The sequence below is a fragment of the Dendrobates tinctorius genome, unplaced genomic scaffold (genome assembly GCF_039654945.1).
Source record: "Dendrobates tinctorius isolate UK_male_01 unplaced genomic scaffold, ASM3965494v1 ptg000171l, whole genome shotgun sequence".
Taxonomy (NCBI): domain Eukaryota; kingdom Metazoa; phylum Chordata; class Amphibia; order Anura; family Dendrobatidae; genus Dendrobates; species Dendrobates tinctorius.
Window position 1 is genome coordinate 3,912,263 of NW_027361838.1, and position 19,732 is coordinate 3,931,994.

At 44.4% G+C, this 19,732-nt stretch overlaps 1 protein-coding gene across 8 annotated transcripts in view; it reads left to right on the forward strand.

Moving 5' to 3' along the window:
• TMEM241 (transmembrane protein 241) overlaps positions 1-19,732 on the forward strand; it is a 177,373-nt gene that overhangs the window by 39,221 nt on the left and 118,420 nt on the right. For 6 of the 8 annotated variants that reach the window (XR_012221269.1, XR_012221268.1, XM_073550836.1 and 3 more), the window contains 3 exons: positions 1,202-1,279; positions 8,554-8,579; positions 14,017-14,089. Coding sequence is in view for 6 of the 8 variants with exons in the window: in XM_073550836.1 (XP_073406937.1) it covers positions 1,202-1,279; positions 8,554-8,579; positions 14,017-14,089 (177 nt within the window). In the remaining 2 variants the exon portion in view is untranslated. The remainder of the gene's footprint in view (positions 1-1,201; positions 1,280-8,553; positions 8,580-14,016; positions 14,090-19,732) is intronic. The other 2 variants (XM_073550837.1, XM_073550838.1) reach the window with 2 other exon arrangements.

Here is a 19,732-nt window from a genome sequence, read left to right on the forward strand (position 1 = left end):
CACAATGTGAAGCTTACTTGTTGCCACATGGGTTTTTTTTGCCTTCCTCTGGATCAACATGTTAGGATAGGATATGAGTTGAACTAGATGGACTTAAAGTCTTACTTCAACCTTAATAACTATGTTACTGTGTTACCTGCCCAGGTCTCAGGACTAATGCACTATCAGGATACCCATGTAGTAAAGATGGCGGCAACACGGGTGCAAAATACTGATGAGATAACCACTCACAATTCATGGAGGGGTGATTGCTTAGTATTAAACTACACAATGGAGGACCATATAGGACGCTGGTCACACATTGGTAATGCACAGTGTCTGGCTTACAGCTTATTAGTGAAGCCCATACTATTAGCGCTGGGCAGCCCGCCTGATCTAAGTGCATCCCATGACAACAGACACCCTAGTTTACAAGACCATCACTGCTGAGCTTGGCTGCACCCTGAAATTGATGTGTAGAAAATATTCATAATATAATGAGGTATTGGTTGCTATTTTGGCCAAGATACGCAAACTCGCAACCCACGTCATGAGTCCTCACACTTGCTAGTCCTAACACTATAAAATTTAAAAGCAACCAGTGTGTGACCAGTGCTCTATACAAGCTTCTTTTGTGCAATTTAATACTAAGCAATCCTCCCTCCATGAATTGGTAGGTTGAGTGGTTGTCTTATCAGTATTTTGCACCTGTGTTGCCGCCATGTTTTTACTACATGGGTTTGTGGCATCCAGATAGTCTGCCCAGGTCTCAGCACTAATGCACTATAAATAACCTAACAGTAACGCGCCCGCCATCCATAACTCTGCAGCAGCAGTCAAGTCACTTTCCACTGTGCCCACCAAAAGATGTCTGCTGCCAACAAGAAAAAGAATCAGATCAGACAATCAGTGACAGCAACCAGTCTCCCTCCATTCAGAACCGCAGTGATGCTCCCATTCTGTTTGCTTTTTTTTTTTTTTGCAGGCATTGCTATGGGTTTATTGTCCTTGTACCGCTCTGTGATTACATCATTACATACATGTTTTCAGATGAACTGAATGACACATGCCTAATGCCCAGAGCACTGCCCAGCTGATATACTGTAATACTACTAAATATAAATAATGAGTGAGGAATGTCCTGTTCTTCACATATCAGCCATTGTTACAGATGCAATGTGTAAACGGAGTTAAACTTGTATTTTCTCTCCTTTCTTTGTAGCCAATTCCTATTTTTTTGACTTTGCACAATGCCTCTGATGTTGTGGCCTATGTAGTCCAGAGAATTTTCTTCAGAGAGGTAGGTTATTCTTTCTTTTAAGATTTTTCTTGGTTGTTTTAACTGATGTAAACACATAATCTTCAAAAGCTACAAACATATTTGACAAGACTGTTTGTTTTAAAGGGAGTCTGTCACTCCCTAAAGGCATCCTTAGAAAATAACTTTTAGGTCATATGCAAATGAAAGGCTCGGTCAACTGTTAGGCATTTACATGTTGGAGCCCTTCCTCTCCTTCTGATGGACAGTGCTCGCTTCCTAGAGTGCCCAAGCCGGTAGTATTCATACAGTGCTTTCTCTGGGAAGTGAGTACTATCCATCAGAAGTGGGGGTAGGGTGCAAATAAGGGTCTGTAACCAATGTCTTGGTCACACCAACGGCGCACCAAAACCTTCTCATTTGCTTATCAATTAAGTGTTATATCTGGCACCCGTACCAGTAACAGGTACAATCATCATGTAGTCACCTGAAATAGCTTATAATGAACAGGTGTGCCTCATCATGAGTTAATTTGTGGAATTTTTAACTTTAAGAAAATGTTTGCGACTGTCAGATGTGTTTTGCTGAAGTTGTGTTGGTACACAGCTCCATACAGTTCTGAATGGTATTCCACAAGTATTCTAAGCCAGAATTTGGCAGGAAGCTCTCGAATAAATAAAAAAAAAAGGATTGACAATCCATTATTGCTTTTAAGACCTGATGGTCAGTCAGTCTATAAAATTACTATAACCTTCTAATTCTCGTTAAGTGGAGTCATGAAAACCATCAGTTGCTATAATGATACTGGCTCTAATGAGGACAGCATCAGGAAAGGAAGACCAAGAATTACTTTTGCTACAGAGGATAAGTTCATCAGTTACCAGCCTCAAGAACTGCAAATTGTCAACACCTTAACCCCTTTCTGATATGAGACTTACTATCCCGTCCATGGGACCCAGGCCCCTATGCCCATGGACGGGATAGTATGTCTAGATGATCGTGGCCGGGTGTCAGCTGATTATCACAGTTGACACACGGCACTATGTGTCAGGAGCGGTCACGGACCGCCCCCGACACGCTAACCCCTGGCACACTGCGATCAAACACGATCGCAGTGTACCAGGGGTTTAGGGAAGCATCGGCAGGGAGGGGGCTCCCTCCGTGCTTCCCTGAGACCCCTGCAGCAGCGCAATGTGCAGCGCTGCTGCGGGGGCCTCTATCCCTGCAGGTCCCCGAATCCACAATGGCGGCGGGGACCTTCGGGGGCCTGCAGGGAGGCGGCTTCCTCATGCCGGCAAAGTGCCGGCATGAGAAGGCCTGCAGCACTGCCTGTGACAGATCGCTGATCTGTCACAACGATCTGTCACATGACTGTGATGTCCCACCTGGGATAATGTAATAAAGTTTTTTTTTTTTTAAAAAAGTGTAAAAATATTTTATAAAAAAATCGCTAAATAAATTTAAAAAAAAAAAAAAAAAATTCCCTAATTCGTTTTTGGAAATAAAAAACAACTCAATAAAAGTACATATATTTAGTATCGCCGCATCCATAACGACCCGCCCTATAAAACTGTCCCATTAGTTAACCCCTTTAGCGAACCCCTTAAAAAATAAAAATAAAAAACAAAGCAAAAAATAATGCTTTATTATCATACCGCCGAACAAAAAGTGCAATAACGCGCGATCAAAAAGACGTATATAAATAACCACACAGCGTCATCAGCGAAAAAATAAAAGTTATAGCTCGCAGAATAAAGCAATGCAAAAATAATTATTTTTTATATAAAATTGTTTTCAGCGCATAAAAGCGCCAAAACATAAAAAATGACATAAATGAGGTATCGCTGTAACCGTACTGACCTGAAGAATAAAACCGCCTTATCAATTTTACTGCACGTGGATCGGTGTAAACGCACCCCCCCAAAAGAAATTCTTGAAATGCTGGTTTTTGTTCATTCTGCGTCCCAAAAATCAGAATAAAAAGCGATCAAAAAAATGTCACATGCCCAAAAATGGTACCAATAAAAATGTCAACGCGTCCCACAAAAAATAAGACCTCACGTGACTCGGTGGGTCAAAATATGGAAAAATTATAGCTCTCAAAATGTGGTGATGCAAAAACTATTTTTACAATAAAAAGCGTCTTTTAGCGCATGACAGCTGCCAAACATAAAAACCCGCTATAAATAGTAAATCAAACCCCCCCCCCTTTATCACCCCCTTAGTTAGGGAAAAATAATAACATTAAAAGAATGTATTTATTTCCATTTTCTCGTTAGGGTTAGGGCTGAGATTAGGGTTAAGGGTGTGTTGGGGGTAGGGATGGAGTTAGAATTGGGGGGTTTCCACTGTTTGGGAACATCAGGTGCTCTCCTTGCGCAACATGGCGTCTGATCTCAATTCCAGCCAATTCTGCGTTGAAAAAGTCAAATGGTGCTCCTTCCCTTTCAAGCTTTTACCCCCACATATGGGGTAACAGCCTACACAGGACAAATTGCAAAACAACTTTTGGGGTCCAATTTCTGCTGTTACTCTTAGGAAAATAAAAAATTGGGGGTAAAAATATCATTTTTGTGGAAAAAAAATTGATTTTTTTTTTTTTTTTAAATTTTCACGCCCGGGCGTTATAAACTTCTGTGAAGCACTTGGAGGTTCAAAGTGTTCACCACACATCTAGATAAGTTCCGTGGGGGGTCTAGTTTCCAAAATGGGGTCACTTGTGGGGAGTTTCAACAGTTTAGGTACATCAGAGGCTCTCCAAACGCACATGACACCCGCAGACCAATCCATCAAAGTCTGCATTCCAAAACGTCACTACTTCCCTTCCGGGCCCCGATGTGTGCCCATACAGTAGTTTTCTCCCACATATGGGGTATCAGCGTACTCAGGACAAATTGGACAACATCTTTTGGGGTCCATTTTCTCCTGTTACCCTTGGGAAAATAAAAAAAATTGGGGACTAAAAGATCATGTTTGTGGAAAAAATGATTTTTTATTTTCACGCCCGGGCATTATAAACTTCTGTGAAGCCCTTGGGGGTTCAAAGTACTCACCACACATCTAGATAAGTTCCTTGGGGGGTCTAGTTTCCAAAATGGTGTCATTTGTGGGGGGTTTCCACTGTTTTGGCATATCAGGGGCTTTCCAAACGCGACATGGTGTCCGATCTCAATTCCAGCCAAAAAAGTCAAATGGCGCTGCTTCCCTTCCGAGCTCTGCCTTGTGCCCAAATAGTGGTTTACCTCCATATATGGGGTATCAGCATACTCAGGACAAAGTGAACAATAACTTTCAGGGTCCTGTTACCCTTGGGAAAACAAAAATTGGGGGTGAAAAGATCATTTTTGTGGAAAAAATATGATTTTTTAATTGTACGGCTGTACGTTATAAACTTCTGTGAAGCCCTTGTGGGTTCAAAGTTCTCACCACATATCTAGATAAGTTCCTTGGGGGGTCTAGTTTCCAAAATGGGGTCACTTGTGGGGAGTTTTTACTGTTTAGGCACATCAGGGGCTCTCCAATCGTGACATGGCGTCCGATCTGAGCTCCTTCCCTTCTGAGCTCGAAACAGTGGTTCCCCCCCACATATCAGGTATCAGCGTACTCAGGAGAAATTGCACAATAACTTTTGCAGTCCAATTTCTCCTGTTACCCTTGGTAAAATAAAAAAATTGGACCTGAAGTAATTTTTTTGTGAAAAAAGTTATGTTCATTGTTTTTTTTTTTTTTTTACACATTCAAAAAATTCCTGTGAAGCACCTGAATAATAAACTTCTTGAATGTGGTTTTGAGCACCTTGAGGGGTGCAGTTTTTAGAATGGTGTCACTTTTGGGTATTTTCTATCATATAGACCCCTCAAAGTGACTTCAAATGTGATGTGTTGCAAAAATGAGAAATCGCTGGTCAACTTTTAACCTTTATAACTTCCTAGCAAAAAAAAAAAAAATTTGGATCCAAAATTGTGCTGATGTAAAGTAAACATGTGGGAAATGTTACTTAAGTTTTTTGTGTGCCATATCTGTGATTTAAGGGCATAAAAATTCAAAGTTGGAAAATTGCGAAATTTTCAAAATTTTCGCCAGATTTCCGTTTTTTTCACAAATAAACGCAAGTTATAGCAATTAAATTTTACCACTAACTTGTAGTTCAATATGTCATGAGAAAACAATGTCAGAATCAGTGGGATCCATGGAAGCGTTTCAGAGTTACTACCTCATAAAGAGACAGTGGTCAGAATTGTAAAAATTGGCTCGGTCATGAACGTGCAAACCACCCTTGGGGATAAAGGGGTTAAATAGCATCCCTCATAAATAACAGACATCAAGTATTGGGCACATCTCAATATCAACTTTCCAAAGGAGACACTCTGAATTAGGGGTTTATGGTCAAATTGCTGCAAAGAAGTGCAAATTGAAGTAATTTCTATCAAAATCGCTCAACTTCAACCTAATTGAGATGCTTTGGGATGACTTTGATTGCAGAGGGAAGGCAAAGCAATTAGCAAATACTCAGCACCAGTGGCGGATTAAGTGGACTATGGGCCCGGGGCTGTTCATAAAACCTGGGCCCCTGTACCCCCCTTCCCACCTGAGCGCTGCGGTCCCCGTGCGGGAATTGACAGCCGTACGGACCGCAGCACTTGGTTTGCTGCGGGTCCATACGGAAAACCCGCCACCATTCCACCACGTGTGGACATGGCCTAAAAAGACGTTGCACATAAGCTGTAGTCCTACGGCCAATACGCACAAAATCGCCCAACGTGATCCTGGCCATAGGGGATCCACTTTAATGTCCCCACTTTAATTTGAAGTCCCCTTACTTCATCCATTGCAGTCCCCTATCACCCACTCACTTCATCTGCAGTGCCGCTTCATCATTTGCAGCCCCTTATCCCCCCTTCCATTTTATCATGTGCAGTCCCCTTCCCCCCCAACTTCATGTGCAGCCCCACTCCCCCATCATCATGTGCAGTTAATTTTACCCCCACATCATGTGCAGTCCCCCTTACCCCCAATTCATCATGTGCAGTCCCCCTTACCCCCAATTCATCATGTGCAGTCCCCCTTACCCCCAATTCATCATGTGCAGTCCCCCTTACCCCCAATTCATCATGTGCAGTCCCTCTTACCCCCAATTCATCATGTTCAGTCCCACTTACCCCTTAATTCATCATGTGCAGTTCCCCTTACCCCCAATTCATCATGTGCAGTCCCACTTACCCCTTAATTCATCATGTGCAGTCCCACTTACCCCTTAATTCATCATGTGCAGTCCCACTTACCCCTTAATTCATCATGTGCAGTCCCACTTACCCCTTAATTCATCATGTGCAGTCCCACTTACCCCTTAATTCATCATGTGCAGTCCCACTTACCCCTTAATTCATCATGTGCAGTCCCCCTTATCCCCCACTTCATCATGTGCAGCCCCACTTATCCCCCACTTCATCATGTGCAGCCCCACTCACCGCCCCTTCATCATATACAGGCCCCAGTCACCCCCCCCCTTCATCATATACAGGCCCCAGTCACCCCCTTCATCATATACAGCCCCCAGTCACCCCCCCTTCATCATATACAGCCCCCAGTCACCCCCCTTCATCATATACAGCCCCCAGTCACCCCCCCTTCATCATATACAGGCCCCAGTCACCCCCCCTTCATCATATACAGGCCCCAGTCACCCCCCCCTTCATCATATACAGGCCCCAGTCACCCCCCCCCTTCATCATATACAGGCCCCAGTCACCCCCCCCTTCATCATATACAGGCCCCAGTCACCCCCCCCTTCATCATATACAGGCCCCAGTCACCCCCCCCCTTCATCATATACAGGCCCCAGTCACCCCCCCCCTTCATCATATACAGGCCCCAGTCACCCCCCCCCTTCATCATATACAGGCCCCAGTCACCCCCCCTTCATCATATACAGGCCCCAGTCACCCCCCCTTCATCATATACAGGCCCCAGTCACCCCCCCTTCATCATATACAGGCCCCAGTCACCCCCCCTTCATCATATACAGGCCCCAGTCACCCCCCCTTCATCATATACAGGCCCCAGTCACCCCCCCTTCATCATATACAGGCCCCAGTCACCCCCCCTTCATCATATACAGGCCCCAGCCACCCCCCCTTCATCATATACAGGCCCCAGTCACCCCCCCTTCATCATATACAGGCCCCAGTCACCCCCCCTTCATCATATACAGGCCCCAGTCACCCCCCCTTCATCATATACAGGCCCCAGTCACCCCCCCTTCATCATATACAGGCCCCAGTCACCCCCCCTTCATCATATACAGGCCCCAGTCACCCCCCCTTCATCATATACAGGCCCCAGTCACCCCCCTTCATCATATACAGCCCCCAGTCACCCCCCCTTCATCGTATACAGGCCCCAGTCACCCCCTCCCCCATTTAATTCATTTTATAAATAAAAAAAAATAAAAAAAAGTTCCCCATACTTACCTCACAGCCGGCTCGCTCCCCAGCAGCGCCTCTGCTTTCAGCATCCTCCGGGACATGTTGGCGCGTGCAAGATGACGTCATCGCGCACGCCCGACATCTGACCCGGAAGTACAGCCGGAGCTGAGCAGCCGTCAAGGTGACGGCCGTGCACAGCTCCCGGCCCCTCATAGGATGTGACGCGGGCGGCTGTCTGCTGCCGGCGGCGTCACAGCACAGGGCACGGCCGGCCCTGTACAGGTGCTGGGGGAGCGGTCCGGGGGGCATTTGCCTCTCTGCCACCCGGCCCAGCCCGCCCCTGCCCCTGGGCCCCCAAAAAACCTTGGGCCCGGGGCGACCGCCCCATCCGCCCCTATTAAGATCCGCCATTGCTCAGCACCTCTGGGAACTCCTTCAAAACGGTAGGGAAACCGTTCCATTTGACTACTTGATGAAGCTGCTTGAGAGCACGCCAAAGGGATGTTTCAGAGTGAAAGGAGGTACTTTGAGAAATCTAAGGTTTAACAAACATTCTGGTTGGTTTCACACTTGCTTATTACTCCTTGTTTCCATATGGGTTGCTTCATGGTTTTGCGGTCTTCATATTAAATCTACAATGTGTACGTTCCAATAACAACAAGGAAATCCTTTGAATAAATAGGTGTCCAAACTTTTGACTTGTACTGTATATCATAGAAATATGTTCAAACATGCTTACCGGATGAGAAGTAAAAGTAACCACTAGAGCGACCTCTGTCACTATGCGATGGTGCTCTAAACCTTCCATTTTTGGTTACATAAATTGACTTTCTTAAGAACGTCCAGCTATGTAAATAGGGCCTAATGCTCTTTACTTTTTTTTAATTGCAGCAAAGTTCTTACATGCGATTGTGCAGGTAGGTCAGTTTCCAAACACTTAACTGTTACTATGATTGTTTGAATGTGTAGAGGAAGCATGGATTACAGGACAGGGGTTTTGCAAATCCAAGGTTCTGTCTAAAATCTACCATACTTCTGCTTTTATAGGCATGTCATGTGATGCATATAGTAAACAAAATGCCTTGTACCCAGTTTGTCTAGATATGTACAAGTTTTCACATCTTGATGAACAGGCTAAATATATTATTAGGCACATACAGTAACATCTCTAAAAGTATTGGGTTGATAATCTGCCATATGGCCACCTGACTGAAATTCTGCAGGAAGCATCACATATTAATCACACAGGCTCTTAATGTTTTCAGGCAGCTTCTTTGTGTTGCCGATGCATTATATGTAAGGTGCACCAAAATGTGCCAGTAAAACAAAAAAAACTATTCTCCTTTTTTTTTTTTTTTTTTTTTTTATTTTATTTTATTTATTTTTTTTCCTTCAGTTAAATTTTTTTTTTTTTTTTCCTTTTATATTTTGATAGATTGATATCACCAAGTTCAGAAATGTCCAAATACAGTGGGGGTAAAAAGTATTTAGTCAGCCACCAATTAAACAAGTTCTCCCACTTAAAAAGATGAGGCCTGTAATTGACCTCAGGCAGACCACAACTATGAGGGTCAAAATGAAAAAACAAACCCAGAAAATCACCTTGTCTGATTTGGTAAGATTTATTTTGCAAATTATGGTGGAAAATAAGTATTTGGTCATTAACAAAAGTTAATCTAAATATTTTGTTATATATCCTTTATTAACAATGACCGAGGTCAAACGTTTTCTGTAAGTCTTCACAAGGTTGGCACACACTGTTGGTGGTATGTTGGCCCATTCCTCCATGCAGATCTCCTCTAGAGCAGTGATGTTTTGGGCCTGTCGCTGGGCAACACGGACTTTCAAATCCCTCCAAAGGTTTTCTACAGGGTTGAGATCTGGAGACTGGCTAGGCCACTCCAGGACCTTCATATGCTTCTTACGAAGCCACTCCTTCGTTGCCCTGGCGGTGTTCTTGGGATCATTATCATGCTAAAACACCCATCCATGTTTCATTTTCAATGCCTTTGCTGATGGGAGGAGGTTTGTACTCAAAGTTTCATGATACATAGCCCCATTCATTCTTTCATGTACTTGGATCAGTCGTCCTGATCCTTTTGCAGAGAAACTGCCCCAAATCATGATGTTGCCACCACCATGCTTCACAGTAGGTATGGTGTTCTTTGGATGCAACTTGGCATTCTGTCTCCTCCAAACACAAGTTTTGTTTCTCCCAAACAGTTCTACTTTGGTTTGATCAGACCATATGACCATTCTCCCAGTACTCTTCTAGATAATCCAAATGCTCTCTAGCAAACTTCAGACAGACCCGGTCATGTACTAGCTTAAGCAGGGGGACACGTCTGGCAGTGCAGGATCTGAGTCCCTGGTGGCGTAGTGTGTTACTGATGGTAGCCTTTGTTATGGTGGGCCCAGCTCTATGCAGGTCATTCACTAGGTCCCCCCATGTGGTTCAGGGATTTTTGCTCGCCGTTCTTGTGATCATTTTGACCCCATGGGGTGAGATCTTGCATGGAGCCCTAGATCGAGGGAGATTATCAGTGGTCTTGTATGTCTTCCATTTTCTTATTATTGCTCCCACGGTTGATTTCATCACACCAAGCTGCTTACCTATTGCAGATTCAGTCTTCCCAGCCTGGTGCAGGGCTACAATTTTGTTTCTGGTGTCCTACGACAGATCCTTTTGTCTTCACGTTGTTTGGAGTGTGACTATTGGAGGTTGTGGACAGGTGTCTCTTATACTGATAACAAGTTCAAACAGATGCCATTACTACAAGTAATGAGTGGAGGACAAAGGAGCCTCTTAAAGAAGAAGTTGCAGGTCTGTGAGAGCCAGAAATCTTTTAATAGTCCCTCTGGGGGACTTGAAGCTGCCTGTCTGATCACCTGTGCTATGTATAGCAGATATCACAATCTCCTCTGAACGCAGGCCACGAACCGACGTTCACAGTAGTATCATAATGACAGACATGGGGGTCCATCAGCAGACAGCTGGCTTTCATGACAACCTTTCGACGCTCTTGATCATGTCACAGGGACATTGATGGGGGTGATTTGTGATGTGCTGCTGGCTGTCACGTGTTAAATCCTGCTGTCAGAAATTGACTGGTTAACAGCCATAGCTGGAGCTCCAATCCACTTGCTGCTGTTAAAGGCACATAACAGCTGATTAAATCATGTCATGTGCAGGGAAAGATGCGGTCTCAGCGATGGATCCCACATCAAAGGCAGAAACACGACATATGGCGTAATTATATGTTGTGAAGGGGTTAAGCTAGGTTCACGCATCATGTATTTGGTGCTGATATTGCATGTTGATTATCCGAATGTAAAATCTTTTCTGCAGCTTAATGTACCATCAAAGTGGATGAGTTTTAACTTGATGTCATCCACATGTTTCTCTTTTTTTTTTTTTTTTTTTTATCTGCAGCATGTCAATTTTTGTTGATCAAATGCACCTGGTTAATGTGGATTTTGCTTCTTCATGTCAGGGTGGACCCTAGATCTGCAGATTAAACTGCTGGCCTGGATAATTTTGTTTAATTTTATTGGTGTGATTTCACAACAGAAAAAAAATGCATGAATGAGTGTGGAAAATGTGTGGATTTTAGGTGGAGTAACTGCAGATTTCAGTTAAAGGGGATCTCCACAAAATCCCCCCCCCCCCCCCCCCCCCGGTATGCATCTGTAGCTTTTTTAACTAGTAGTCCAGAAATACCTCTTACATGGCCAGTCTGTTCCTCTGTTACTGAGAAATCAATGTCTGAATTGATATGAAAATGAGGCTGAAGATTTGAAGCCTCTGTCACTTCTGCTCTATTTTCTGCCAGAAGTGACTCCTCCCTCCTGCTTGACTGACAGCACCGTACCTGAAGTCACACAGTATAGAGGCTGTCACACAAGCAGGAGGAACGGAGCCGGAGTGACAGAGGCTTCAGAATTAATATGCTAATGAGGCTATAGACTTGAAGACTTGATCACTCCAGTTCTATTGCCTGCCCAATACTGCCTCCTCCTGCTTGACTGACAAGCCTCTGTGCTGTGCGATTTCTGTCCAAGAACTTGTCAAGCAAGATAAAGCCCCACTGAGCAGGGAATAGAGCTGGAATGACAGAGGCTTAAGATCTCTTGTACTGCTACAGTCTCATCTGCATATCAGTTCAATACCTGATTTCTCATTAACGGCAGAATGGACTGGTCATGTAAAGGTATTAATGAACTTGTCTTTGAAAATGCTACATGCACATATAAATAATTTGGGGTGTGAAATTGTGCAGATAGGTTCCCGTTTTAAGAAATCTACATGAAAAATTCACACCAAATAAGCAGTGTGTAAATTCATACTTATTCTATGCAGATTTCATGAAGTAATCGCATTCACTTTAGCACTGAACATGAAACAATAGCCAGTCTATCTGACCTCGTGTTCGGTTTAAGAAACAGATGACCCCTTATATTAAAACTGTAAGTCTACTTTCTGGGATTTTTTTACAGAACATAATTTAAGTGTTACTGCCTCTTTTGTGGTAGTGAAATAAACCGCTGTTATAAAAAGGCATGTGTTCCTTGGACCATAGCCATTTGTCTTGGAAAAACACAAAATTGCTTGCAGAACAAAAAAAGCGGAGGATGGAGCAATAATTTGCGCAAGGTTTAGAAGAAAAACAAGACTACCGTAATTACGTTTACTCCAATAAATGTTCCCTTTTCAAAAGCTGCTAAATGTGAAATATGGGGTTGTTACTAACAGCAGATGCTGATAACGTCTGTCTTGTATACACATGGCTACAATACTACTATCATTTAGATTCTTTCGTCCAAGAAAATTCTCCTCTGACACTTGGGTTTCCTGTTGGTGAATAAAGCGTTGCCACTCTAAGGAAATAATTTGCAGCGAAGAGGCTGAAAAGTACTTTTGACCATCTTTCAAGAACTGTAGAAAATTACCAACAAATGCGCAAAATCTGAATTGATCTCGATGACCTTGGACTCGCTCTTGTGTGCAGAGGTTCTTTTTTCGGTTTTGTTACTATTAATAGAAAAGAATAAGGCAAGCCTGTAGCTCTGAATTTGTCATCTCCATTATCAAAATGCAGAGGGAAGCATCGGGGTGTCTCAAGGTTTGCCATTTTGTAAATGGATCCAGTGTACTGCCATGGGTTAGGCAGTGTGAACTTGTGTATAAGAGCTAGTTTGTAAAGGTACCCAACTTCACAATGTAGATTTGAAATGAGCAATTTTTTTATTTATTTATTTATTTTTTTACTAGTGTAAGGTTTGGCAGTTCTTATGGTCTGTCTGATATTTCAATTCAGACTCAGTACAGAGCTGCACAAGAGCAACGCTGTTTCAGAAGGGAAACAGTGCAGACCTCTGTCCAACCCCTATACAGATTAGGAAGCACTAACCCTGCTTTCATCTCCAAACCCAGTGAATATGTGATTACTGGATGCAGGCAAGGAAGCGTGAGCTGCTAGATCCTTGGAAACCCATACAGCTCTGCTTATAAGCTGGGAGGCTGAAATTCTTCTGTAGCTTTGTCTGATATACTAGCTCCAAATGAAATCGGCAAAAAACATTTGTTGATGTGTTAAAATGCCCCTCAGAAATATAAAAAATAGCCCAAAAAGCCCCATTATTCAAAAAAATTAGGAAAAAAAAATATTTTAATATCTGAGCGAGAAAACAAATTATGGAGCCATTAAAAGAATATGTACGTTAAAACCCCAAAGTGTCCCTGGACAGGGAGGTGGGTTTTTCAACTAGTTAAAGGGGTTGTCCGGCCTTAGCTTGCAGGTCTGCAGTCACTCTGTGCCTGTAGACTTGTGAATCCTCACAGCGCACACAGTATGTGCTGTCAAGATTCTCCAATAGTGGCGGCAGGCGCGTGGCCGCAAGTGTACTATTTGCATACATGTGGTCATGTGCCGACTAGTCATGTGTGGCGTCTAGTCAGACTGTGGCCAACAGTATGCAAATCGCATACTTGCAGTCACTTGATTGTCCGCTGCTTGCATCGGAGAATCCTCGCAGCACGCTGCAGTCACAAAGTGCCCCAAGTACGGGCAGCCTCTGTAAGGATATCTAGAAATGTGTCTACTGTTAAAGTTCTTTCCTTCTCCGTTGCTGTTTGATGCTAATTGTGAACTTTATCTGATATAATACATCTTGTCACCGATGCATGCATTCCTGGCAGCCCAGGTATCATTTTTCGCTTAGGGCACGGTATTACCAGCTTTTACATGCTGCTCATACTGTCTAAATTCTGTTGTGAAGAATGTTGTATTGTTTTCTCTACATCTTCCTTTCTAATTACAATTTTGTCTCTTTACAGCGTATTAACTTTCATAGTATTTCTTTTTTATCTCCCAGTGTCACTTTGTTGGTTATATCGGCTGGATCCCTTCCAATACATGACAAACAGGTATAATTTTTTTTTTTTTCACTACAGTTAGTGCAGGGTTTGTAACAAACAGATTCATTGTGGCTTTTTTAGATGTACAATCTAGTGTAGACTTGCTGCAGATCACAATTTCATGGTATTCATTCACAAACTCCACACTTCATTGTTTTCTCATAGCGATCTTCAGAACATGATCACACGCTTTCCTGCATGCATCATATAGTTGAGCATAGAATTTCTGAGCTGTGGTACAAAATGGCTGTCAAGGCTATTTGGATGCAGTAAGTTTCTTGGGGATGTTTTATGTGACAGGGTCATGGGTGCATCTGTTTTTCATTAATTAGATAGGGTCATTGGATGCAAGCAGCTAGTATCTTCAGCATGGGTATCACTGAGCTACAACCCTGCTCTCAGATATTTTGTTGGATAGGGTCATTAGGTGCATCTGAGTATGTGACAGCGTTAGAGTTCCTGGACGATGGATCCAGTTGCAACAGAGGGTAAATAAGGTCACTATTAGAGAGCTGATGGAAGCAAATCTCTACAGACTTAAAAATGGGTTGTATTGGAACACATGATTAATGTAGGTACAGAAAACTGAGACGGCATTATGAATTTAAGAATAAGCCTAGTTTCAGATTAGCGTTTGGAGGCGCAGCAGACGCTCACCGTGAAGCTTCGCCCCCTGCCGCTCCTCCCCCAGTCAGCTCCGCCTATGGGCGGGCCTAGGGTACCTATGGGGCCTATGACCTAGGGTACCTGCGTACCCTATCTTTAGCATTGGGTGCACAGGTATGCTTTTGCCGCCGTATGCGTCCTTTTGACGGTGCGGTGACCTGCGCCAAACGCATTGTGAGCATTCTCAGTCGCCCGTAGCAGGAGGACGCATGACCGCAAGAATGATTTGCATACATGCAGTCGTGTGCTGACGAGACATGTCTGATCTCGCAATACGCTTGATTTGAGCGAAGCCATGCACGTGACTTCAAATTGCATACGTGCGGTCATGTTCCCGACAGCGGAGAATCCTCACAGCGTGCAGAAAGTCTACAGTCACATAAAGTGTCCCCTTTAAATTGGATATTTGGTGTTATAAAAAAAAAAGGCATGTAATAGCCAACAGAGGCAACCACCTGCTTGTTGTACCCGGTGTCAGTCATTTACCGTTCCTGCCAGAGATTCTGCCACTCCCTGTCACTAGAGCAGCAGTCTTCCTGTTGACAGGGCGGAATTACTAGTGTCCTGCTAATTGACAGCTGGCCTCCCCCAATTAGGCACTAGAGATCAGGCTGTCAATCAGCATGACACAAGTAGTCCTGCCCTGTCGGCAGGAAGAGAAACTGCTGCTCTGTTGAGAGGGAATAGCTATATCTCTGGCAGGAGCGGTCAATAACGGCACCAAGTACAACAGACAGGTGGTTGCCTCGTTTCTCTTTCCCCCATGACAGCACCACAGAGAGCGAGGATCTGCCCTTCAGGGATAGGAAACCTACAGTTAAAAGGGCAGTTCTTCTTCTCATCCGCACCAGTTGGTATCCTGTACCTGACGGGTGTCCTACAGGTTGCGGTACCTGAGTGGATGAAGAGAAGATCCGGGGCCGGCCTGTTCGGGTACTGGCAGCGGGGAGGCCCCTGTCACGGCTGGTGCGGTTCCCGAAGCCGCCACCGCTGGGACCAATGGGTCTGCAAGGTGAGCTCCGGAAAGGAGGCTGGCGGGGCTCCGGACAGATGATAGCGGTGCCTGAGTACATCACGGTGGACCAAAATGGCCGCTGTCCTGAAAATTGAAGACTCCTTCTGGGTCCCCGAGTCGACGCATTCGCGGTGCGCACTTCCCGGGTAAACGCGGTGCAGGATGGGAGGAAGTGACGTCACACGCCGGGAAATTTAAAAACGGGCATAAGAGAATGCTCCCGGCTGGAAGCTGTCCCTTGCAAAATGGAGGATAGCGACTAGCAGCAGGAGCAGCAGCTTAGGCAGCAGCAGCAGCATCACCACCGACAGGAGGTTCGGGACAAGCGAGGTACCCGGTCTAGTAGCCACTCCATGCAGCGCAGCAGATCAGCTGCAAGGAGCAAGTCACCATCCCTGGATCATCCTAATACAGGATCCGATTCTGCCTCCCGGACCGGTACCTGTGACCGCATCCATCTGGTGAAGGACCTTCAAGAAAGTTCACCATTGTAATGGGCTTCTTTTCCCTTATTAGGGAAAAGGAAGAACAGGGAATGCCCCACTTGTGACAGAGCCTTACCAGAATCCTGGGATAAGAAGCTCTGTGAATCTTGTATACAAGAAGTACTCTGTGAGGAAACCTCGGATTTTGCCTCTGATATTAGAGCTGTAATTAGATCAGAGGTCCAGAGTGCCTTTAAGTCTCTAAAACAGGGGGATAAAGTAAAAAAGAAGGTCACCTTAGTAGGTTCCCAATCGGATCCCTCTACCTCCGGAAATATTAACTCTGATATATCGGACTCCTCCTCATCCTCGAACGAGGAAACGGGGGGGGGGGGGGGGACGTCATTGTTTTCCCCTAGACGAGATGGACACACTAGTGAAAGCAGTGAGATCTACCATGGGGGTGTTGGACCCTCCTCCTGATAGGTCAGTTCAGGACATAATGTTTGGGGGAACTGGGCCAAAAGATACGCAGGGTATTTCTGCTAAATGAAAATGTACAGGCCCTAATCAAAAAAGAATGGGAGAAGCCAGACAGGAAGAACTCTCCGGTCCCTTCCCTTAAAAGGAAATGTCCTTTTGAGGAGGAGGTGTCCACATCTTGACGTGGCTGTAGCCAGGGCCTCTAAAAAGCTTGCCCTTCCCTTTGAGGACATGGGTACACTTAAGCTGACACCTTCCTCAAGGGGGCCTGGGAATCAGCAGGGGGAAACCTTAGGCTGGCCAAAGTGGCAACATGTACCTCCAGATCCCTAATGATATGGGTGGATCAACTCGAGAAACAGCTGAGGGAGGGCGCACCTAGAGATAAGATCTTAGAATCCATCCCAGTGATGAGAAGAGCAGCAGCGTTTTTGGAGGTCTCATTGGCTTACTCGGTCCGCTTAACGTCTAAATCGGCAGCCCTCTCAAACGCAGCCCTGAGAGCACTATGGCTTAAATGCTGGCCAGGGGACTTACAAACTAAACTCAAATTATGCTCTATTTCATGTAAGGGAAAATTTTTATTCGGGGAGACACTGAATGATCTCCTCCAGAACGTGGGGGTTAAGAAAAAGGGATTCCCGAACCTGGGGCCTGTGGCGTTTAAATGGTCCTTTTGGAGCAAAAAAAATTTTTGTTAAAAAAAAAAAAAAAAAAAAAAAAAAAAAAAAAAACCTCAAGAGAACAGATGGGATGAGGGGAGAAAGAGAGAGGATTCCTCTTCGGGAAGGCAATTCTTCCCGGGACAAAAAGTCCTCAAAGTGACAGTTTTCCCAGGGTGGGGGAAGATTAACCCTTTTCCTTCCGGGCCTGGGGAAAAATCTCGGAACAGCCCCTGGATCTTAAATCTAATCGAGTCGGGTTTGCGGACAGGCTTTCTCTCTCCCTCCTCAAAAATACGTGGTAACTCCTCTAAGATCCTCTACACGAGAACAAAAAGCTTTAGAATGCGAGTTCCTAAATCTGGTAGAAAAAGCAGTCCCTCAGGAGGTGGGCAAAGGGTTTTACTCCCCGCTATTTCTAGTGTCCAAACCAGATGGCACATATCGGACAATAATAAATTTACAGAAACTGAATGGATATGTCAAAAATAAAAGATTCAAAATGGAATCAATAAAATTCGCCATCAAAATTCTGTTCCTGAACTGTTTTATGACTGTATTAGATCTCAGTCCCTGATATCCCCTTTAAGTAAAGATGTGCATTATAGGGTTAAACCTTAAAACTGAGAATAGCTGACACTCTGCCTCTGAATGGCTTAAGACCGTGGCCACTATGTTGCTTACTTTACTTACAGTATGTTCTAATTTATTTTTTTTTACTTTTTTAAACCTTACACTGGTGACAGTGATACTGTTGGCAGATGGCTGTTTTAATGCACCTCAAATTAGTTTTCACCAGAGGTCCCTGAAATGGAGATTTCATTTTGTTCTACAGCATTAAACTGAGCGTTGAAGGACCCAGCATGCAAAGACTGGTTTCATTTTTCCTAGTGTAATGGAATGTACAAATCCTATTTCAGAGACGGCCATCTGCAGAGAATAAAATACAGAGCAGAAGCTTTAATTTAGTAATGACTGCAGCCACTTTACATTGGTCTGATATAGTGCACCGAGCCAGATGATGGTGTAAGTGGAGCCGACATGGTCTGTTCTTGTGTAAGTGACCCTAATGCACTTTCCTTCTCAGGTGCTATACTAAGTTGTACGGTGCTCTGCTTATCATTCCTTACCTCTGTGTATACAGTCGTTACTGCAGCTACGTGACATAGAATACCACCATAATGTAACACCGAATACATACTTTAGCCTTAATAATGTTCCACCCAGCTGTTTCCATGTCTCCAATGGAGTTGTATAGGGTGCAAGCGTTTCAGTATAACTCCACCACCACACTATTGGGCTGCTTGAATGGAACAGGCTAACGGCACCTCGGTGGCTCAGTGGTTAGCACAGCAGCCTTGTAGCGCTGGAGTCCTGGGTTCAAATCTCACCAAGGACAACATCTGCAAGGAGTTTGCATGTTCTCCCCGTGCTTGTGTGGATTTCCTCCAGGTACTCCGGTTTCCTCCCACATACTGAGGAAAAGACATACAGTAGTGTTAAAAACATGAGTTAATCACAAAATCTTTATACTAGTTTTTATTTCCAGCATTGGGAACATTGCACACTGATTTCTAATTCAAAACATGAAGAGAAATGGATATAATTTTTACCTACTTTAAAGAAAATAACAAAAAATGAACTTTGGGCTGCTCTAAACAATAGCGATGTCTGCATTTGTCTTTAAAACTCACATTATGTACTTTTTGTGGATTTAGCATTCCTGTGAATCACTAACCTAATATTTAGGTGTATATCCACAGTTTTTTAGAGCTGCTTTACATCTATCTTGCATAGTCATTTGTTGACTTTGTCTCAGAAACCGCAGTTTTGATGTCACCCCACAGGTGTTCTATCGGATTAACCCCTTCCCGACATTCGCCGTACTAGTACTGCTCTTCGGGAACTGAGTTCCCTCAAACAGCAGTACCTGAACGATGCGGCTCACGGTGAGCGCCGCAGCGATCACGTGCTAGTGTCGGCTGTATGTGACAGCTGATAGCCCGCAGCAATGCCCGCGATCGGCGCAGGCGTTTAACCCCTCTGCTGCGGCTATCAGTAGTGACAGCAGCATCAGAGAAGCATTGCGCAGGGAGGGGGCTCCCTGTGTGCTTCCACAGGAACAACGCAATGAGATCGCGTTGTTCCGGTAGTTTCCATGGACCCCGTGGCTCCAAGATGGCCGTGGGGTCCTTCCGGGTCCTGGCATGAGGTGGCTTCTCAAGTGCCTGCTAAGAGGAGGCCCTGAGAAGCCTCCTGCATTGCCTGTCAGATCACTGATCTGACACAGTGCTATGCAAAGTGTCAGATCAGCGATCTGACTATATATAGTAATGTCCCACCCTGGGACAATGTAAAAAAAGTGTAAAAATATATTTTTTTAAAAATTCCATAAATAAAT